Raw genomic sequence first — 23,682 nt, forward strand, 5'->3', positions numbered from 1 at the left:
AAGCAAACCCTGATACTGTAATGATTTAATTTATTTAATTTCTGTTTTGAAAGTACTTTAAACTTGTTGGCTACTTCATGGTATCCCCCAAGGCTCACACGATGCTCACGTGCTACTGAAAACATCCTGTGTCTCACACCTAGAGAAGACAAGCAAGTACATATTGCTTCAGGCAGCATGATACTAATAACAAAACAGGGTGTGACTCCCTCAACTCACTGCCTTTTAGGCTAAATTTCCTTATTTAATTCAATTTCACAAGTCAGAATGGTTTCATCAGACCCAGCCACTAAAGACATCCAACATTCCTGCACATCCAGCTCTCCTTCCCTGAGTTTGTTCAAGGAACTGAGATATTGGACTCAAAACAATCTCTTGGATCACCCTCCCGTGTTGTTTTTCTTTTGCTTTGTTTAAAATAAGACCCTCAAAGCACTTAGGACACTGAATCCAGCAACTGCTTCCAAAAAAATTAAAAATCCAAGCAAACAGATACAAACCACTACTAATGAAGACTAGTTGGTTTTTTTTAAAAAAAAAAAAAATTTATTTGGTGCAGTGTTTACATGGAAGATAATTGCATTTCAGTACCAAAAGTGAAGACAAGGCTAGTAGAGTCATTTCATTCAAAAGATTTCTCCTCCTTAAAAAAAAGTGACTTGGTATGGCTTTTTGATCCTCTGTACTATGATTATAAATTATTTTCAAAATCCCAGTTGAAGTGGCACTCTGATATTAATGACATTTTACTAAAAACATAACATGCAGATACATAAAGGAGAGCTCTAAGGAATTAAAAGCCAAATTTAATAAATGAGGTAGTTCATCTGGTTACGCAGAAACACGGATTTGGGTTTCTTTGTACAAAACAGCCATCCTCTGGACATGCATCTGCAACCAGAAGTCTATCACTTGCAACACAGCCTTACTGAAATACTTTGCCTTTTGCCCTTCACAGCAGGGAGAGTTCAAGAGTCATCTTGACATGCACAGCCAGGGACTGCACCTTCGGCACACGTAACTCCCTGCTTTCTGCTACAGCACTGCAATATCCCTCTCGGTAGCCTACCTTAAGAGTGACTGGCAGGTCTTGCCCCTTTTGGGTTCAGAGCAGCTTAAGGCAGAACGACACTTTTAATTACTGAGACAGTCCTTTGAACAATTAACTTGGATGACTGCTGTGTCAAGATCCTGAGGATTGTTGACTACCTGAATATACTGTATTTTTTTCCTGTGCTTCTACTGTAGTGCATGAAAACTTCCCTTCATATATATTTCTTTCCCTCTACCACACTCTCATGGGACCCCACCTGGAGCACTGTGTCCAACTCAGGGGGCCCCCAACAGAAGCAGGGCCTGTTGGAGTAAGTCCAGAGGAGGGCCACAAAGACGATCAGAGGGCTGGAACACCTCTCCTGTGAATAAAGACTAAGAGATTTGAGGTTGTTCAGCCTGGAGAAAAGAAGGTTCTAGGGACACCTTACAGCAGCCTTCCAGTATCTAAAAGGGCCTACAAGAAAGCTGGAGAGGGACTTTCTACAAGGGCATGTAGTGATAGGACAAGGGACAATGGCTTTAAACAAAAGAGGGAAGACTTAGATTAGATACGAGGAAGAAGTTCTTTACTGTGAGGGTGGTGAGACACTGAACAGGTTGCCCAGAGAATCTGTGGATGCCCTGTCCCTGGAAGCATTCAAGGCCAGGCTGGATGGATGGAGCTTTGAACAACCTGGTCTAGCGGCAGGTGTCCCTGCCCATAGCAGGGCAGTTGGGACTAGATGATCTTTAAAGGTCCCTTCCAACCCAAACCATTCTGAGTCTATACCAAAACCCGTTCTTTTCTTTTTAAATTGCTAACCAGCAGCTCAGAGGTTCAATGTTCACATTACTTAACATTTAATTTAAAACACTACTAAACAAACTGTCTCAGTATCCTGCCACAAAAATCTTAAATTAAATTGTGATTAAAATTGCTGTTGTAAGCCTGTACCTGATTATCAAGTGAAAGTTACTCAACTACAGAAGAGACATTTCAGCAAGCAGTTGACAGAACAACTTTCTGCCAGGCACCACAAGAAGAAAGGTGCTCATTGTGATAATCCTTCACTGATTAAGATCAGTCACTGTAGCCAGCACAGAACCGAGTGTACAATTCTTCATGTTACTTTTAAAAAGCAAATTCAAAAGAGGAAATAAAAAAATCATTTGTGAATAAATATCCCAGGCACCCATGGCTTCATTTATTCTTGTTCTCAGAAACATCAGTCAGCAAGAAGGACAGACAGTATTGTCATCTGTTTGCCTGTTTAAAAAAAAAAAACAAAACAAAAAACAAAGGTTCAAAAGTTCTGCTGACAGGCTGACAGACTACCTTACCAATTACTTGGATGCTTCTCAGCAGAATAGCTTCATTAGCAGACATGTCACATGTACTTATTTTTATAAATAAAATCATTTTTTAATTTGGGACATTTAAAATTATTAAAACCACCCACCAAATATTTTACCTGCATATTTTTATAAATCCAATCTGTAAACACAGTCATATTCCCATAGACTCCAGGTCTATTGGGACTAGCACAGCCAGTTCCCCAGCTGGTATCTCCAACCAGCCACCACACAGAGTTTTTGTTAGTTACTAGCGGACCTCCACTGTCACCCTGCACAAAATACAAGCATATTATTAGTGACCTGGCCACCAGGAAGGATGCAACCCATTTCACTTCAGGAATACAGTTTAAGTTTCAATAAAAGCTAACCACCATTTTAAGAGAGTCACTAAAAAAAAAAAGCGATGGCAATTACAGATTAAATGATGGCTGCTTGCAATAGGGATGAAAACTGTTTGCCCAAAGCACTAAATGAGATAGGCATTACCGACTTTCTTGTTCACAAGCGTAAGGCTAGGGTATTGCCATGATTATGAAGAGCATTCGCTCACTTCCAAGTACCAGATAACAAAACATCCTCGAAGCATTAAAAAAAGACTGCCTCACCCTCTCTGGGTATTCAGTGAGAACTTGGCAGCCATTCAGAAGATGATACAAAAGCTCTCCCTTTTAAAGGGATGCACCACAAAATTAACCAGAAGCCCAACCAAAATGTTAATTTTTTTAAGTAGGATCTGTTTGTAGTTAATAGATAATTAAAAAAGACTACTAGTAAGACCACAAAAATAATGAGATTGTTATTAGGTGTTAATTAGGAATAATTACCTGACAGGAATCAACTCCTCCTCCTAGATATCCAGCACAGATCATTGTAGGCAAAATCATGCCATTATAGATAGAGACAGAATTACACCTAGAATGTTCTATTAAGGGCACCATAACATAATTTAAGCTATTTGATGTTTTACCTAAAATTGAAACATGCACAAAAACAGACAAAGAAAAAGTTAGAACAACATCATATTATGTTGCTATTACAGATCCCAGCAACTAGCACTGTTCAAGGTGAAATGAACTTACTAGAAACATCGGGATGGACACAAAATGTATGAACCATTGCACAGGGACAACTGTGACATCGAAACTCCCTTCCAAGAAGTCAGTGAGTTACCCTACTTTGCTGTCAGTGCAAAGCAAGAGAACATGGCACCTACCTGCCTACTCCAGCCCCAAATCAACTCTGAATAACTGTGTTATCTACAGGGCTATTAAACGCACATGAAGTCTGCAAGAGGCAAAGAGGACCTTCCCACAGTTTTATGGTCTAGCGCAAGCTTCCAGCAGTTCCCATACTCAGGATCCAGCTTCCCCGACACACAGCTCCACACACCCAGGACCTTCTCATGCTGGGAGAAACCTTTCCTCCCTTTCCTTTTCACTTCTTACAGACTTAACTTGCATCATGCTATTGTAGCTTTCCACCAAAGGACAGGCTCCTGCCCTCTCCCACATCCACAGAGGAGTGGCTTGGCATACAGTTACCCTCCTTACAGGAGATGTGGCCCTGCTAGCAGGAGCACAGGATTGTTTCCTGTGTGAATAGTTCTGGCCCCCCATACTGATTTGAGGTTCCTTTCGGTCTGCTGAATGCAACACATCGCAACTTGTTTTGAGACAGAATGCCCTGTGTAAATATGTAAATAGGTGAAAAAATAGCATATCAACAGATCTGGCTCAAACTGCCCAGTCAGCTCATCCAACAGTTATTCGCAGACTGAAGAGGACCGGTTTATGTAGAAGACCAAAACATTCCAGAGCCACTCTTTACCTCCTTGGTACTCTGCTCCCCACCCAGATATCCAGCACTGCTGATTAGGCTGGAACATCATTCCTGGATTAGGCAGACAAACTGGCCGTACAGTATCTACAAAACAAACATGGTAGCATCAGTAATCCCAGATGTCCAGGCATAATTCAAAATAAATGTATATGAAATATCTCAACACAGCCACCACTTCAATACCTATACACCACACATTTTCTCTGTACTCTACCTTCCTCGCAGACAAGCAATACTGTGCAATGCATGCAGCGGCAGAAAGCTTACCAGCCCCTCTTTACCAGATGGCTACCTAATCCTCACCTCAAAATGAGGAACAAGCACAATTAATTGTTCTTAGGTCAATTCGACCCGCTAACTAGAACAATTAATACCAGCTCTTCTGATCAGTAGAGGACAAAGAAGAAAAACTTCTGACAACTACTTCTCTGCATTCTCTTTGCAAAACTCTGCTGAAAATAATCACGCAAGCAGGATTCAATACCTATACACAAGAAGTGTGAAACAAAAACCTGGCAGACAATCTCCCTGCTCTTAGGAGCAGAAGAGACCCTCCAGATTACTACTAATAGCTTTAAACTGATGCACTGAAATATAAAAGACCTGTACACTAAAACCACTTCAAGTAATGGTTTGTCCTCTATTTTTCACTGATTGCTTACAAACAACCTACATCTACTTTTAAGAAAGGAACATTTTCTAACATTTGTCTGTGGTGGTGTTGGTTTTTTTCCCAATTGTTATTTGACATAACTTGGTTTAGAGTCTAGTCAGCTGCTCCACCATTATATTCGGAGTCTGCACATACAGGAATGGCAAAACTTAAGCACTATACAGCGTTCCGGCATAAAAGTGAATTGTTGAGATGAGCCTAAACTCCCTTATCAGGCACCACATTTAAATAAATCCTACTTAGAAAATCAAAGGGTGTGCCCTCTGTCTCTACCCACATTTTTTGTTCTTCCCATATCACAAGGATTTCTTGACAAACTTCAATATTTTTAAAAGATGTGCTCATTGCCATTGGACTTTTGCCTTAAGAAGAGCAGAATACATACCAGTAAAACTCAGCAGTGTTTCTAACTTCATAAGGGCAACATCATTGTCTTTCGAATCTGTATCATAATCTGGATGGGAAATTATCTGTTGCACTCTGTATCCGTTTCTTAAGAGCATCTCATCCTGATTCAGAATCCCAGCATAAACCCTCCAGCTGTACGGGTCAGAAAATCGTCTACAGAATAAACAAAAGATTAGAATGTTTGATTCTCTGATAATGAGCCATGGATTATAACCTTCAAAAAATTGTCTTCAGAAACAGCAGCCAAATGCACATGCAACCAAGAACGCACATGCATGTGACTACCATTTCTGAAAAACAAGGTAAATAAATTGCAAGACATCTGACTTTGGGAAAGCTTGACTCTTGATTTCATAAATATATCAAAATCTTTGAAATGGGTTAAGTATCACTATCACTCAGCACAGCAAATTATAGTCTGAGACTGCAACACTGAAGTCTATTGATTTCCAAGGCTGAGGGATCAAGCAGTTATTTCTGAAGTCTCACATGTCAGCAGTATCACTCGCATGTACTATCCAAGGCACTCAAGGGCAGCAGAAGGCAATATTAGTAAAAACATGATCTAGTGAAGGAATTTCACTAACATGAAAATGCCAGGGTTGTTTTGTTCGGTTTTGGTGTGGTTTTTTTTTAATGTTAAGTATGCTAACTAAATGTAATTTAAACAGTCTCTCTTGCTCCAGCAGTTTACAAAGGCTCAATACAAAAAACTTCTCAGAAGTGTTAAAACTCCCTCCAGAACTCCAAGGCAGTAGTGCTTGCGAGTCATCTCCCCTCCACAAAAAAAATTCAGGACTGAAAACGAGTTTTTTTGCCAGCTACAGCTTGCAGTTTGGTTGCCTTTCCTAAAGTTTTTGCATACTACAGAGCTTAAATCAGCAAACAAAGGAGGGATAAGATCATCACATAAAAATAAACACTTGCATTCCTTTCTCAAGGTTAAGGGACAAAGTTATTTTTCCTTGGCTTAGCCTCAAACTGTGATCCGGCCAACCAACCATTACAAATGGTTTTACTTAGTGGGTTTTCCCTCCAACAGGAGCAGCCACCTTTTAAACATATTCTGACACTGTACACAAGGTACCACAGCACCTCAACTCTCCTTTATAGGTTAAAAGCGTACAAAGCACCAGCTATTTTTCTTGTTGATGCCCATGTAAAGTGCTCCTTGGATAGGTATAAATCTACCTTTAGTACTGACTTGGGCTTTACTACCCCGTGGCATGAAGATACAAGGAAATAAATGGCACAGGCATCTTTAAATTGATCATATCTACAGTTGTGCGATATTTGAAGGTTTGGGGGTTTTTTTCCTTTTCTTTGTTTTTCTTCACAGTGTTAATTCAGCATCTTCATGAAAACATTGTCCTGCCTGGCATTAAGTTTGGTGCCTTCAGTCTACCTCTTAAATTGGGTAGGTATCTGTGCCCAACACCACCATCCAATTTAATTTCCACCTTTAACAAGTAAAGTAAGATTTTCCTCCTGTAGAAAGCAGACAGATGAACTGCAGCCAGCCTCCTCCAGAAGAAATTTTCCCTTACTACTTGAAAATCATACTGCTACATAGACAAAAGACTGCACACCTAGCACCTGCATTCAAGGCAGAGGGGAGGAATGGTATTTAATTTATTTTTAAAGCAGAAAGTTGGGAGACTTAGGTAAATTTGTGCATTTCAGCCTGAAGCAAGAACAACTGCTGTTCCAGAGACAAAGGAATGAGCTGGTCACTCTGGTGCCCCATGGGGTCAAGACTCACCCTTCCACGCAGTGCGCCGCTGTCACTATCCACTGACGGGTGATGATGGAGCCCCCGCAGACATGGGTGCCATGCACATGGAGGCTGACCTGCCACGGCCACTGTCCTGGCACCGCTCCGCTGCCACCCACAATTCTGTTCATAATGTTCACGTTCTTAGTGGGCAGGCCACAGTCTAAGGAGTCAGTTACACACAGGCATCAGTTAAAGAGCGAGCTGGTCTGGAAGATGGCTTCTGCAGCTCAGGCTTCGGAGCACAGACCCCGTGTCCGATCTCTGCACTGCTTATGCCACAGCTTGGGCCCCTGCCCTGGACACCAAAAGCCCAAGTCTCCCATAGCCTGGAGCCCTTTCACATTGAAAACATCAAGATTTGGCAACTGCTGCCCTCGGTTCACCACAAACCAGTGGCTCATTACACCTTTAAACGTGGTATTAAGGCACCTCTGGCAAGCCCCAGAGACAACCGCCTTTGTGTTGTGCAACAAAACAGATGACAGCCAGGAGTCACCTTGTCAAGAAGGCACTGCTCCCGCCGTGGGCACATTGCAGGTGCACCACAGACATCCCACCATGGCTGCTGGGTGAGGACTACAGAGCCTCACTGCAACAGAGTCATTTAAAGGGACCGGTGCAGCAAAGACAAAAGTAACTCCTTGTCTGTCTCCCACCCTGTTCCTTAAACTGTACCGTTTGAAAAATGGGAACCAGATTTTAATCATCTGCCATCAAAAGATCGTAATTATTTATGCAGATTCAAAAGGATTTTCCATCCATAGCATTTCAAAGCATGAACAAGCAGAAGTTTGAGAAACACAGTCACTTACCTACACAGCGCAGAGAAACCACATTTCCTGATGCACAGGAATCACTGCGATAGAAATAAAAAACCCCAGGATTTTAGACACACAATGAAGCAAATGGTGGGTAAAGTTCACCCTCCAGCTGCTTCCTACCCTTTCCAGCTACGTGCCCTGCCTTCACCCACATCTTCCTGGCTGAGGGTTCTTCACTTTCTCCAGCTACCCTGCCAGGAACCATCTGGCCTCCACCATTTCTGGCATTCACCAGAACTGCCATGTGGAAGACTGCAGTCACCAATACAAAAGGTTTGTAAGCCTATTGAGGAGCAAGATGAAGAACAGCATGAGAAAAAGTTGAGCTGATTTTATGAAGTAGTTGTAGAAGACTCTAAACAAGGGAGCAACAGGAACTTTGCAGGCACAGCAGTCTACAGGTTTAGAAACTAGACACTTCCGAGTTGTTTAATGAGAATAAGAATGATACTTTCCACAGTGAAAGTGTGTGTTCACGTGACAAATAAAAAAAACCCGCACCAGCTGCTGTGAACGTGTAGCAGTTGGTAGCTATTGTCACCATACAGAAACTCCTGTTGATGGTCAAAGAGCCTCAGAAAGGTATCTTTGACACGGCAACCTTCTAGACACCATGGAGAGAACAGGATGGGACATCTTGCCTTTTAAAAGAGAGGAAGGACGGAAAAATGACAGCTGTGTTTTTAAACAGAAGGGACAGCCGTTGTTGCAATCAGATTAAAAACGAAGTCTCTTTCCCTCTAACAATCCCCACTGAAAGATGTACTTGCATTATGCTATGGGCAGAAGCTACACCTTTTACAACAGCTAAAAGACCCCTGATTAAAGGAAAGAAGTTTGTATTAAACAAAGATACCTGCTATACAGCTTTTTGTACAAGTCTATATTCCCAGCACTTGTGTTCAGCTTCATGTAGCTCTTAGAGCCGACTTCAGTTGCTACTCCTCGACTATAGTAATACGTATCCCTGCAAAACAGAAAGTACATCATGAAACCCAGTTGTTTCATTTTCAAGCAAGCAACAATAAACTGTGCCAAGCTAGATCTTCTGATATGAATAACACCAAAAAACATGGGTTTTGTTTTTTGGTTGTTGGTTTTTGTTTTTTTTTTAATGAAACACAGAATCCTAGTGGTGTAGTACAGTGTCAGAGATCCAGGTTCTTTAAACATTTTTCAAGTTCCATTTCCCATCAAAGAGTTTCTAGATTAAAATAATATTTTTATCTAATATGCATGCCTGGTAGAAATCTTCAGCCTCACAAAACAAAAAAAGATGAAGACATGCCTTTGCTGGTACATTTACACAACATAGCAAAGTCCAAGTCCAGTAAGTCATGACAGCCACATTTCTGCGGGATGGCAAGAGGGGTATCAAGTGCTGCTGTCCTGCCAAGCTTTCTAGCTGAGGACCAACTCTGCATAGTTGCTGCTGGGCTGTCTTACTGGAATTGGAACTACTGGGGTCATTGCTCGTTCAGAGACCTGAATTCAGACCACCACAATGCAGCACGGGCACACCCAAGTTCTGCCTGCCTGGGCAATAAATTCACTGCATTACTCCACACACAACAGAAGTATTTGCCAACTGTATCACAGAGAGGCAACATCAAATATTTCAACCACAGAAGAATTTAGGCTACAGCGTTATGTGGGGAGAACATGGGCAGCACTCAGGGGCATAATTATTTACAGCAGTCTTCCATACAAGCTGGTGTTATTTGTGTCCTCAGAAGATCAATGTTTTCCATGTAATACTGGTGATGACAGATTAAGTCAGACTGCATGTTACTGAGCAATTATAATGATCTGAAGCAAGCTCTGGAAGATGGCTGTGAATTAATGTATTGGATACAAGTGACCCCACCACCTACCTACTGCATGCATGCCGGTCCCTGTCACTTGTTGGAGCAATGTTTTGGTTTGATTCTCTAACAGCTGCCATCATTAAAATCAGACTGACCCGGGTTCACACAAACTAGATTGCCAGCTGCTTTTTGTTTGAGATATGCACTCTTAAAAACAGCAAGATGGAAATTTTAACCTTTCTATGTATGTGCAAAGGCTGACAAAGGTTAGACTTACACACTGTAGCCCATGTCTTTACATGCAATCCTCCCATAATCATCATTCCAGTCATCTTGACAAACAGGATACCAGGATTTGCTGACAGGTGAATAAACTTGCAGGATAAAGTTTGGTCCAAAAAGTCTAACTGCCAGAAAAGGAAGAAGTAAAAAGAAACCAAGAACACCACACGCTATATTACCACTCTTTCTCTACTTAAAAAGTATTGCTACCTGTAACATATGCTTGTTTGTATAACTAGTGTTAATTTAATGCTGCCTTCTACTCAGAAAATTCTGAGTAAATATCAAGTAGACAGAAATATCACAATGACTTAATCCTTTTGTCTAGGCAACTGAAAAGAACTACCAGTTTAAAACTGCAAGTGTACAAAATAGTGTTCATCTTTTCATTTCAGCTTTTATGCTCAAAATTCTCTTTCAGTCTACCACTGAGGAAGATTGCAATAGCCAATCTTTTCTTACCTTTTATCTACGCAATGATATATTTCTTAATATATCATGTATTGTGTATAAATAAAATACAATCTATTGTAATATATTTCGTATTACATATGAATATGCTGAATTTATTCAGAGAAGCACTTGTAGAGCAAGAATGCAAGAAGGAACAATTAGCTCTGACATTCTATGCCCCATTATGTATTTATTTGCACAAAAAACTAATATAAAATAGCTCAAGCAAAAGAACAGATTGAACAAGCTTCTCCAAAAATACATTATTCAACTAAATGGAAAGAAACAGCTTTAGAGCGTATGCCAGTAAATGCTAACCCTGCAGGAGGCATGTGCAGAATAAGTTTCTCAAAAGAGAAGAGCAGCACAGCCAGAGTTTTCCAGAGTGGCACTGGCATAACAGAGGTGTTAGAAACAACATGCTACACCTTTTGAATGAACAAATGAATAACGTTTCCACCTTCAGCTGTGCCCTAAAGCTTCCCTCGGCATATTTTCAGTTGGAACCACTGATCAGACCAGGCTTTCTTACACAAAGGAGTTATGAAGTAGTTGAAGTACTATTGGGAGAATAAGGAATGCAAAATATGTGGAAAAAGACAAGCCTGACTGAAGACCACCAGATTTATGTTATCATCTCAAGTTCCACTAAGAAGTCGACGATGGTGGTTCATTCCAGAGACAACATTAGATTCAGTTTTGCACAAACCCCATTCAAATTAAAAGGCAGTATTTATAAAAACTCATCCAATGTTAAGCCAGCTCAAACCTTCAAGTCAGTCATTTTGTTTCAGCTTTTTGATTGGACTGGAAACAAACTGAGTATCTATAGATATAGCCTTCAAAGCGCTCAAACATCCTAAACCATTTTAGAGATATAACTGAAGCTAAAACGGGCTGTAACTTAGGCGAGCTTTGGATAAGGCAATATGCTCAAAAACTCCTGCAGCTGGCTGAAGGCCCCCCACCTCGACTGCTGGCACTCACCACAGCGGGTTTCATCCTCTCCGTTGGGGCAGTGGCTCACCCCATCACACCACTGCGAGGGTGGCATGCATACTCCTGAAGATCCACACTCTATTAAGGAGCCAAGACAACGATTCTCTACTGTGGGGAGAGAGCAACATAGCCATTAGGCTGACCGTCAACTTAGCCTCAGGTGTCTACTGCCAGCTCTCGAGGAGTACTCCACTTCCACAGAGCAAAACATCAGAAAGAACTCAAACTCAGAGATGGGAGGAGACCTAGCCTGACACAACAGAGGATGTATTGCTCTGTCCTTTAAATCACTTGTCAGATTAAGTCAGTTATGCAGCTGATTGGATTCTGTCCACCGCCTCCCCTGAATAAGCAAGCACCATTAGTTGTCTAAAAGGAGTCAGCCTTACACTGACAAAGCATAACACTTGCAAACAGAAAAGGAGGAAGATTACTCCAATTGCATCCTTTTGCTGCCATTTAAAACAATATTACATTCACCTTGTATAAATCAAAGTGAGAAAAAAAACCCCTAAGAACACAAATGTCATCCTAAGTTTTAAATGAAATCCTTTCTCTCTTTCTTTTGCTGCACAGAACAGAAAGGAGAGGCTCCTAAAAACAGCAAATTGTTTTTCAGTTTCCTTTGAAAAGTGGCTTTCATTGAAAGGGAACTAAGATAGCACAAGACAAACTTCACCTGAGCCAAACAGAATTACTCTAGCACAGCTTCAGAGCTCATTCACCCCAGTCGGGGATGACTTCCAAGGTAAACGTATCATCTGTGGTACAGCTTACAGTGGCGAGACGGGCTGGGTTCACACAACATTAAAACACTTTCAACACAAAAGCCTCAGAAACAATTAAATGGATGTGAATTACTTCTGCTCCAAAAGGGATCCCATTTTAACAAAATAAAACATCTCTTGATCATTTGTGCTCTTGCAGTGAAGGTATATAGATTTACTTCAATCTCCTTCCTCCACTTGAAATTAAGTGAAGCTCAAATCTGGAACAGTTCCATTTCAGAAAGGATGCACAGCAGTGACTTCCCTAATGACATGCACCACAGAATGTGTTGGCCATGCACGGTCATGTGCCAGCTTCCCTCAGTGCAAAAAACCTTGCAAGAGGTCAAACTGCTCATTACTAACAGCTACAGTGCTGTACAGTTGTATTGCACCAGCTTTTGCCAGATATTGAAGCTTTCCAGAGAAGCCACCTGAATTAGCCACTCCAGAAGAGTCAAAAAGCTGATGACATCACTTAACATCAAAAACATATTTACTTGATGAAGGAAAAGGATAATGACAGCAGCAATATTCATTAAAAAGAAAGAAAAAAAAAACCAAACCACAAGCAAAACTGAGCCATTAAGAAGCAATACCAATTCATCTCTCAGGAGGCAGGTAAATGAAGACTTTCCTGTCCTTAATTCAGCATAAAATGGAAGATAAGAATGTATATTTCTAACTTTACAAGTTAAATAAAATCTTTTCTTTCAGAATAAAAAAAAAAAATGAACCTTACCAAAATACCAGATGAAGAAAGCAGCAATTGCACAACAAATGACTGTTAAAATGGATAATATGACAACTATGGTTTTCTTTACACCTGAATTGAAAGCAAGGAGAAAAAGAGAAATTAGGTTCACAAATCAGGTGATTTCCAGCCACCAGCACTATTTATTTCCTTGACATTAAAAACAGATGTTTTGCCAGACAGACTTTTCTCCACTCTACCATCCTTCCTCCAAATCGCTCAGGTTTCTGTTCACTGGCATCTCAGCCAGCTATTACTTTTTCACCCATGGGGAGATGGCTCCTGCAATACAGGAGCTGGAAGAGAAGATCCCTTTTGTTATCTTACTTTGGAAGTTCTTAAGTCTAAAATTGTAAGAAATCCCAACAAAACTTACTTGATGCACACGTTCTCCTGGACGAATGTGCTACTGGCCTACTCGACTGATGGGTAGCAACCCTTGGGACATAGCTTGGCACTGACGGAGCATTTGTTGAGAAGTACTGTGGATACGGGTTAGCACCGGCTGTCTGCCTGGCATAATAGACATTTTCTGGCTGAAAGCCATGATTTTCATAGTATGGCTGTGGACTCTAAATGAGAACATTCCGGGGAAGGGAACAGGAGAAAATGAAAAAACAAGAGGCAAGACTGCAATTAGGGCAAAGTAAGTTTCAGATGCCATTTCCATTCAGAACCCTACTAAGTAATTCTGGCAATGCTGAAATATACCATGCATGCATACACATACTAGTGACTCCAATTTACATGCCTAATACCTTGTACTTTGAATAATAAAAATAACAGAGAGTGAGACTCAAGGCGTATGAATAGACCAGTTTCCTGATCCAAAGTAACTCAACCTAAGAAAGATTCTTGAGCCCAGCCCTCCCACTGGCGACACAAACCATTGCACTGGAACATCTGATGGTAGAAATAAGCAGCACGGACAGTTTTAGGCTTAGTACCATCATCGAAAGAAATGCTGACAAGTAACAGCCTTTGTGTCTGTAGCTGTCCAGGTCTAGGATAAATGCTTACTGCCCCATTTTGCCCCATGACAACACCAGATATACCTAGCTATTTCTGAAATGCACGGGCCTACAACAGGTTCTGGAATATTTATCCCAGAAGAGCTTTAAGAACTAATCAGAAGCCATTTCAACCTATCCCTCCAAAATAAGCTTTGAAAGCACCAGGAGTATCTGAGCACTTGAAATGCTAGCTAATTCAAGCCTCTTATACACTGTGAGGCAGGTGTCTTTCCCTTTTTGCAAGAAAGGAAACACAACAAACACTTCACATTTTAAAAGGCTTGTTAACCAGAACATCACTCAATAAGCTGTTACTTGTAAAGAAATAACACCTCATTAAAAAAAAAATAAATAAATCCCTTTCATTACTTACTACAGTAGAGGTCATCTTTCCTTTGTCAGCAGTACCAAAACAATTCAAGTGTTTGGAAGTAAAGCGTGAACCTATATTAAAAAAAAAAACAAACAGAAAATCACAACCAGAAGCTCTGTCCACATTTCTTGTCAGTTTTCCCTTTGGAAAAATGCCAAATCTGGAAGAAAAAAAAATATGGAAGTATTTCAAGAGACAGTACAAATTAAGGTGCAGCATGAAATCAGATCTCAGTAGCCTCTCAATACAACCTTGAGGATTATACAGTGGCAACTATTCATTAACACGAGCTCCACACACACCGAGAAGATTAAGTTAGTGTTCACTCTCACTGACAGAATGAGAGTTAAAGAATATCCTGGCAACAACCCACATGGTGTCAGTACCAAGTTCAGGTCCTCCTGCCTCTCTCAACACTTACTCATGTATCACTCTGAGGTTTATGACACAGAAACAAGAATGTGAAAAAAGCATCAGGAAATACAAATTCAGCTAACTCATTTGATAATGCCACAGCTATCAGCCCTACAAGTCATATCCTTTTCACTCTTCCACATTGCAAACAGTTGTTTTCTTGGTTGTGTGTTGCAGCCACCACACCAAAACCAGAGAGAAGCACAGCAGGGAAACAATATTCCACACCAATATGAAAGTTTTTCAAATACAGTAAGAGGAGCTACATCCACTGTTTCAAGCATATAGCAGTTTATTTTGAAGTTAAACATTAACATTAAGTAAAACAACAGAACAGCAAAGACAAAAGAAACATAAAATGTTTGCCGCCACAGTTCTAAAACAAGCAGTTATACACCTCCACAAGCAATCATTTTAATAAATAATTTAATCTATTGAGTCCTCTCATAATGTTACTCTACATTAAAAAAAGCCTTAGGAAGTACCTCAGCCACACACTGAGAAATACCTTTCTGCAGCTTGCAGAGCAGTACCCTGCACACAGGCACACTGCCATGACTCCTCTTGAAAGCCACAACTATAAAGAGCAGTTGCATTAAGACACAGCATAATTCACCTCCAAGTATAAGGTTATGTTTCAGAATCTGCACCAATGTGTCACCTCACCAAAACTGAACTTCAAATGTCTTTGAAGCAGATTGGCATGTTGAGCGTGCCAATATTTCATGACAGTTCAGGCAGGCTAATTCCGGTATTTGCTTCTTAGCGCTAGCAAAAAAAAAAAGTAAGTAATAATGCACCATTGAACTCTTATTTGTGTGGCAGAGAGGTGAAAAACAAGTCTTACTCCTACTTACAGTAAGTCCATCAGATTGGTGACTAAGGCTTCAGGACTTCTGCTTTATGTCGCATCCATTCTTATCCAGCTCTTCACAGCAGTTGGGAAGTACAGGTCTGCTCAGACTTAGAGGACAAGTAACAAGTCACAGGAAGAGGGGTTTGTCCCTTGTTATCTGAAAAGAAGGGGGGGGGGGGAAAGCATTAAGAAGTTTAGTGATGGCAGACAGAAGTGGTGATTCTGAAGTAAGCCAACAGGTACTATGACTAAAGAAAAATCCAAGTATTTTTTAACATTAATATTTGAAAGGCTTTGCAAATTGGCAGGTGACAGTCTTCCTCAGTCTTTCTCAGTCTTTTTGAGGGTTTTTGGGTTGTTTTTTTTTGTTTTTGTTGTGTTTTTCTAAAATGAACTGAGGAAAAAAATACCTCTGTTGCTTAACTGGCTTCGAACCACCACTCCCAATTTAGCTCTTATTAATTAGAAGCTGGATGGGAAAGAGATTAACAAGTTTTCCATTATCATGCCACGAAACACAGGGAAGTCATAGGTACATACATTTTCCAGTGTATTAAAAACAGATTAAACCAAAACAACTGGGGTCCTATTAGTTTGTAAACGTTTAAGGCAGAAATTGATGTGTAGCATCCAATAATGACATAAGCTAGTTTTCTTAAAAACACATCACTGACACACTTCAAAATTTTTTACAAATATATCAAGGATACTGTAACAACTTCACAGGTAAGGAAGCTGGGTCATGGAGAAACAGACCAACCTGTCAAACACTCCTCATCCCGACAACTTTAGGGCTAGAAAAGACTGGTCTGTCTTATCTCAGTCCAATACTCTGGCCCGTAACTCACCTCACATGCATCAGAGAGATTTAAATAGATCCCATAAAAAAGTGTCATAAAGCCACTCTGGTGCAGAAGACTTCAGCAGGAATGCACTATCCTTCCCTCCCACTGCCAGTCAATCCTCCAGACGTCTGCCAAGCTATAATGGCACTGTACTGGGTACATCTTAAGAAACAGATCTCAAGAGTCCTTTAAAGTGAGCTGGTGGAGTTAAAGTGCACCGAGATCCCCAGGAAAGAAAACCAGGATGGAGCTCACCCCAACCGCAGGCTTGAAGGTATAAGAGACAGGACCCAGGGAGCCAGAGCCTTGCAGGTCAGCTTAATAACATCTTCTGGCTTTGGAAAAAAGTATATCCAAATAACGAAAGGGACCCATTGCAGCTAAGCTGCTGAATTTCACGAACTTCAGTTTACTCCAGTATGGATGAAGCAGAATCAGCATTTGGACTTCCAGCAACACAGAAGGCCCAAAATCAAGTGTGTTTTTGTTTCACAGCACTGAAAGTAAAGAAATAATGCTACTCTTTCTAATGACAGGTGATAATAAGAATATAAAACATATAGCTGTTATTGACATAGTATACAGATGAATACAGTGAAACCTCACAGCTCGCAGCTATTACTTGAAATATCTTAACTTCTTCTCACATATGCCTTAGGAGCGTTATAATTAAAGTTCTGTCATGGATCATTAAGATTAAAAAAAATACATCATTTTTTCCAATAAAAGTTGACAGAATAAAAACAAAACAATAAAAAATCTAGAATATTAGATTAATTGAAAACAAGTTTAATCCAATAGCTTTTTTTTTTTTAGGTTTTCTATGGATTTCTGCAAATCTCTTCTCTATATTTAAGCAAAAGTTCCAGTAAAGTTGATCTGTACTTCATTTGATAACATCCTACTTAACTGAATATAGACTACTAGTCCCCCAAAAGGCTTGTTCTCCTCCCTACCAGTGACAGACACTGTTCCTGAGCAGGAAAAGCACCAAGCACAGAGCTGTGCTGCTTGGCTGTAAGTGGTCCTCATTGCCACATCCTCCTAACCCCCTCAACCTCACTACTGGTGGGTGAAGGTGAGCCTCCGCTTTCACATCCTTACAGCAGCATGAGGTCATGACTCCTTTATACTGCGTGTCCTTCACTAGCCAGCAGCCAACATCCCAAAAAGGCAACAGAAAGGCAAAGAAACTCCAAAGATTTAACTGTGATTTTGTTAATGAAACCAGACTTGCTGGCTTTTACCCTAGTTCTCTGTGCAAGAAATAACGGCACTTCCTTAGTACACACCATGTGATAACAGTTAATTAAGAACAGTACCATGCTTTGGAGGCACAGCGTTCCACAAGTACCACCAGCTATATTAGTTTCCACAAGCTTTTAGATAGAGATCACTATGTGTTGTTTCCATGCCTAAGTCAACAGGATGGAATAACTACCTTCAGATATCCTAACCCTGTGAATTCAACTTGGCCAATGAAACCAAATTTATATTGGCAACAGTATACTTCCTGCATTTACATATTACTTCAATACATATTTTGTGCTATTTCCTGAAATAGAAACACAGTCAGCTCTTTGCTAAGCTCTATGACAGGTACCAATAATTGAAAAAACACCACCAAGAACTCCAAACTAGTTCTTCACAGTTAGACCTACGTAAAAGCAACCACATGCAAATAAGATGGGAGAGGACAGAACAGTAAAAAGCCAAGTGTATGAAATCAAGTTCAGCTTCTAAAAGTAGGATGCATAAAAGCATCCACTTTGCATCAACACTAACTCTGTGCCACATCCAAAAAAATTGGCAGTTCCCTTTATCCAGATAAAGAAATACAGCACATGCAAATGAACAAAATGGCAAAACTTTGCAAAGACAGCAAATGAGTAATTCCAGTGCAAAGCTCAACTTCAGAAAAGGGCAAGTCAACAATTACAGGTTTTGTTGATGACTAGAACTAGAAAGGAAGTATGATTTAATTATTTTCTTCCCAACCATTTTATGGCCACGAAGTTTCAGTAGCGTAATCTTAAATACAATATAACCACGGTATGAAGCAGGGGCGGGGGGGAGGTGGAAGAAGAAAGAAAACAAGCCAAGGAGATGATTCCAGATTAACTTACATGATCTTTTCACACACTGGGCAATTCCTGCCTCTGCCACCTGGACAAAAGAAAAGAAACATGCTCGAGATTCCTGTTTTAACAAGCAGCCCTTAAAATCATGACTTGCAAATTAAGTATAGAAAGGTTAAAAAAAAACCAATTCAGTTATGTTTGAAAGAGGAAAGGAACTAAGAATTTTCAACTCATTTTATTAACACGATTTCCTTGATACTTCTTCAGGAAATAGCACTGAATATTTTTATTGTGATGATTAAAAAATTAAATGTAGTTTACTCCACAGGGTAAAACTTATCCTCTGGAAGGGGTCAAAGACAAATCAAAGAGCAACTAATGTCTCAAAGTCATCAGAACCAGGTTCTTCCAATGTCCTTGGCCTTCTGGCAAACCTCAATAGAGGCAAGCTCTGCTCTGTGTGCCTATGCAGTAACATTACACATCTTGCAAAGAACTATACAAGACTATGTAAAGATTTATATGAAAGGTTGCCAGAAACAGAGCCTCAGCATTCTTAGATCTCCTAAGAGTCTTGAAGCTATTCTACATTAGCTCCTGAAATATTATTAAACCGTAGAACTACTTCTCAACTTGTGTCAAAAAAAAGTGTTTCTTGAAAAGCACTACCGGTAGGTCAAGTAAGTCCACAACCCTATTCCCAAGGCTGGCAAACCAAGATTAATGCTACTTCCACATCCAAAAAAAAAAAAAAAAAAAAAAAAAAAAAAGGCATTAAAAAGTTCTGAGTGTAGCACTCATTTTAAACAGTTATAGGGTTCTGTATTTATACTACAACTAATCATCTATTTGTCTTCTCTGAAAACAGAGGTTACCATGCAACGCTGCCTATCACAAGTACATCACATGCCTTTGTTAAGGAACGGCAGAGTGGAAAAGGAAGCTGAAAAGCTGTTATGTAGCTGAGTGGATGATTGGTGACAGAAGACCCTACAGGAAAAGCCATTTCTGAAATAGAAAAGACCAAGAGCCCAGGAGAACTGGTATGGTAGGAGATTGACCTACTGGTCAGGCAACGACTGCAGAGGCAGCCATTGCACACAGCACGCACCACCTCAGGTGCACAGATCACAATGCTGCTAGAACAAATGCGGCAACAGCCAGCCTGGCATCTGGATGCTTTCTTCTCCTACACTACCTCCCCAGTTCTGCCTCTGCCCTTCCACTTCCATGGCAGGAGCAAATAACCTCATCTTCTGGCAGTAAAAATCAAGTCTCTTTCTATGGCACTGACAGTCTCTGACAAGGAACAAGAGATCTCAGGAATACTTGTTTACCATAATCAAGTTGCAAATGCATGTTGTATGATACCACTACATACCCACTCTGCAGAAAACCAAAAACTAGGAATGATAACAAATCAGACTTATTTAGATATTCATCTAGGTCAGCTGTTTTCAATCTGCAAACTACAGATCCTGAGGAGCTGTAAACCACTTCCAAGGTGCCTATGGCAGACAAGAAAGAAAAGCAAGCCTGCTGGCCAGAGGTTTGAGTTCACTCCACAGGGGAGACTCGTATTGCCAGAGAAGGTTTAGGGATCCACGCATCAAAGACATGCCAGAAGTACGGATGTAGCAGCACGGACACAGCTGAGCTACTGTCACAGTACTGGAGCTACTCAGTGTGGACTGACCCTTGATTGACACAGGAGAAAGAACCCACATCTCCAGCAGCAGCAGCTCCAAGAGAAATATTTTGACCAGCATCCTAGAATACCATTTTGTTTTGGTTTTGCATCACCATCCAGAAACATAATTTCATCTTATTTCCATTTTCAGGCTAGACTACCACGATAGATTTACTCTAGACTGTCTTTCCTATGTATCAGTATAATTTTTAACAGTTTAAGAATAAAAGGAAAAAGGACATTTTAAATCCTACTTTGACATAAAATTTTGTCTTAGTCCACCTGTCTTTTGGCTTTACATTTACATTGACACCCATAGGTAACAGCACAACTGCAACCATTTCCCAGTGTCATTGATCTATGCTACACACAACGTCCCTCTCTTTTCGCTTAACACTGCCTTAGCTGATGCAAATCACCCTTCAGAGGTGAAGCTGCTTCCTTTGGCTCTTTGTAAAGCACTAACGGCATTAGTGTCACTTTACTCAGGGCAAACAGGGACACGTAGGACAAAGGCACAATGTGAGAATGGTGTCTTGAATTCAGTGACACCCACCCACCGAGAAAACCGAGGTGAAATGCGAGGTCCAGGTAAGCTACGGGAATCGGTAAAGCCCTCCGAGGGGATGTGAGGAGTACGGCTGATTTCAGCATTCAGAACTTAGGCCCAAAAGTTTTAATAATAGGGCTCCAGTGGGAAGCCACTCTTATCAACAGTTACCCTTTCAAAATCACTTGACAAATTGTGATAACTGTAAAAAGTTACACTTTGTGATAACTGTAAAAAGCCCCAGAAATCAGGGCTTTTGCAAGAAACCAAAGCAGCGGTGACATTAATACACAACGACGAGGCCCCAGAACTCGGTTGTTCTAGTTCATTCTCCGTAGGAGCAACTACCCAACTCTGTGACCTTGAAAAAGCTCCTTAATCCCGCCGCGTCTCCCCTCCCGTCAGCGGAGGATGAAGGCCTGGAATGGACAACCTCGAGAGGGATGAGGGGGGCCGGCGCTGGCATGCGGGGCGCTGGGCGCACCCCAACACCCCCCGCACCCCGTCGGACCGCGCCACCCCCCGCACAGCGCCCGTTCACCACGCCGGTGCCCTCGGCGCCCGCCCTGCCTCACCCGCCGGTACCGGGGGAAGCGCAACGCTTTCGCGCCAACCGGGTGCGGAAAGGGGGCGACCGGGTAAAGCAGCGGGAAGCACCGCTGAAGCCGACGAGCTTACGTGCCCCCTCGATTTTATCAGCCGGCGCCTCCTTTTCTCGCTCTGTGGAGACGGCCCCGCCGCTCCCCGCCGGGCACCGCGCCGACCCCCGCCACGGCAGGACGGGGGTTTTCAGATGCCTCCGGGGTCCCGCCGCACTCCCCCCAAAGCAAACCCGAAGGTTCTTCATTAAAAGATAAAACCGCAGGCCCAACTCGGAGCGGCCGGGGCGCCCCCCAGCCCAGGGCGACTCTGCCCCCCAGCCCGCTGGAGCCGCCCGGCCCCCGGAGGTGGCTCCGGTGGCCCCGGGGAAGGGCCCGTCCGAAGCGGAGGGGTGGCGGCCGGACCGGGCCGGGCCGGGGAGCGCCACGCTTACCTGGGGGCTGCCCCCGCCGCAGCGGAGCTGGGACGGGACGGGACGCGGCGCAGGGAGCCGGGAGCAGCCGCCGCGGCCGGGGAGGAGTTACCGGGCGGGGAAGGGGCAGGTGCCGCCAGGTGGATGCGTCGCCCGGTCCCTTCCTCCCACTCCCACCGCCGCCGCCGGGGGGGGGGGGGGGGGCGGGGAGGAGGACGTTGCCTGCTCCGCTCACCCCGCAGCCGCCGGGGAGACGCCGCGGGTCCGGCCCGGGGGCGGGGACGGCGCCCAGCAGCGCTCCGGGGGGCTTGGCCGTGCTGTGCGGGCGGGGGGCACGGGCGACCCTTCCTGCCCGGTGGGTGCCGGCAGCCGCCCTCAACCAGACCGCACCGGACCGGGGCTCCCCCTTCCCCCCCCGCGGAGGTTTGCGGAGCAAACAAGCCGGGCGGGAGCGACGGGAAGGGCCCGCGGGCCAGGGGGCGCGGCGGTGGCGGTGCCGCCGGTGTAAGGGCCCCTGGGGGCAGAGGTGCCGCACTCCTCCGGTGCTGGGGGGGGGGGGGCCGTGCCTTTTTTGAACTTGCAAATCAGTCTTGATTAGCCTGCGTTTCTGGGCGTTGTGTGCAAATAAAGAGCCAAAAGGCTTCCCTGAGCAGGGCACACCAGGTGCTGATAAAGATTGCTCATAGAATACCCAGCCCATGGAAATTACTTCCTTTTTCTTTTGCTTTTTAGGGCTATTTAATAAAGGGGTACTCTGAAAAATTACTGCAGTCTCATTTAATAAAGGGGTACTCTGAAAAATTACTGCAGTCTCATTTAATAAAGGGGTACTCTGAAAAATTACTGCAGTCTCAATTGTCACGTTACTTACAGTGTCACCACTGCTTTGGTTTCTTGCAAGCCCTGGTTTCTGGTTACAGTTATCACAATATTTCAAGTGATTTTGAAAGGGTAACTTTGTTGATAAAGTGCCTTCCCACTGGAGCCCTATCATTAAAACTTCTGGCCCAAAGCTCTGACTTGCAGTAACTCTCCGGTAAAGCAGATCTACAAATGAGTGAGGTTTATTGCTGCCAAAGCTGAGTTCCACTGCAAAAGAATCTACTTACATCCCAAAACCTCAGAGTACAACTGGGAAAAGCACACAAGTGTTTGAAGAAACTCCACTCAATTTTAATAACAGCTCTGAATGAGCTACAATATTGCTGCATACTACACTTAACATCTCTGTATGGAGACTACAGATAAAGCAAGATATACAAGTTCGGCATGAGAAGTGTTTCGGGTTTGTTTAGATTTTCAAACACATACCAAGGAATTACACCAAGTGCACCAAGGAGCTAAGACCATACCTTCGATATTTTTCCAGCTCTATGTGCATATTCAAAGAGAACTATGTATCTTCAGACCCTTTAGTACAAAAACATAAGGGGTATTGGCTGAAACATCTTTAGCTTAGGCTTTTCCGCTGGACCATATTGTAGGGCTCTTTCTACTCATGTGCTCCCAAAAGGAATCAGTGAGATTCACTAATTTTCCAGTATGGATTCAGTTGCAGGAACTGCACCACATTTTTTTTCTGAAGTAAAACGTAAAATCATTCCAAGTGACAACCAAAATGCGCTGCATTGTCACCTTCTGTGGTTCTCTGACATGCCCACCTGTGTGGCATGTCCTTGTCTTTAATCTCTACTAATGCCGTCAGTGGCCTTCAGGGCTTAGAGATATTTAAGTTTGAAGCAAAGTGTCTGGTCATAAGGTTTCCTTGTCAAGTTTCCTTACCAAGATGGAGGGAAATGGCCCTGCAAATTGTCACTTGGCATCATGACCACAAGGAGAGATGACCACATGATCATCAAGGAGAGATCCCTGAAGA

General features: G+C 42.4%; 1 protein-coding gene across 5 annotated transcripts; it reads right to left on the reverse strand.

Moving 5' to 3' along the window:
- Positions 1 to 519: 519 nt before the first annotated feature.
- On the reverse strand, positions 520 to 22,231 carry TMPRSS2 (transmembrane serine protease 2). 5 transcript variants are annotated; one of them, XM_056327882.1, is made up of 16 exons: positions 21,828 to 21,979; positions 18,600 to 18,639; positions 15,630 to 15,785; positions 14,359 to 14,429; positions 13,349 to 13,544; positions 12,961 to 13,044; positions 11,440 to 11,559; positions 9,995 to 10,124; positions 8,766 to 8,876; positions 7,901 to 7,944; positions 7,074 to 7,248; positions 5,289 to 5,464; positions 4,219 to 4,314; positions 3,216 to 3,358; positions 2,508 to 2,660; positions 520 to 2,302 (listed from the first exon to the last, which is right to left on the reverse strand). In XM_056327882.1, the coding sequence occupies exons 4-16, from the start codon at positions 14,371 to 14,373 to the stop codon at positions 2,291 to 2,293; spliced, it is 1,455 nt and encodes a 484-aa protein (XP_056183857.1). In that variant the 5' UTR covers positions 14,374 to 14,429; positions 15,630 to 15,785; positions 18,600 to 18,639; positions 21,828 to 21,979; the 3' UTR covers positions 520 to 2,290. The 5 variants fall into 5 exon arrangements, with proteins under 5 accessions (XP_056183857.1, XP_056183858.1, XP_056183856.1 ...); XM_056327883.1 differs by lacking the exons at positions 18,600 to 18,639; positions 21,828 to 21,979 and adding an exon at positions 22,042 to 22,231; XM_056327881.1 differs by lacking the exon at positions 18,600 to 18,639.
- Positions 22,232 to 23,682: the final 1,451 nt, after the last annotated feature.

Source organism: Falco biarmicus, chromosome 2 (genome assembly GCF_023638135.1).
Source record: "Falco biarmicus isolate bFalBia1 chromosome 2, bFalBia1.pri, whole genome shotgun sequence".
NCBI classification, from domain to species: domain Eukaryota; kingdom Metazoa; phylum Chordata; class Aves; order Falconiformes; family Falconidae; genus Falco; species Falco biarmicus.

What these genes read in the sequence shown, in the direction of transcription:
- TMPRSS2 (XM_056327883.1), bottom strand. An exon ending in CAGGAGAACGTGTGCATCAA is followed by an intron (nt 13,045 to 13,348) that starts GTAAGTTTTGTT and finishes CTTTCAATTCAG; the next exon opens with GTGTAAAGAAAACCATAGTT. An exon ending in GAGGAGTTGATTCCTGTCAG is followed by an intron (nt 2,661 to 3,215) that starts GTAATTATTCCT and finishes TATTTTGTGCAG; the next exon opens with GGTGACAGTGGAGGTCCGCT.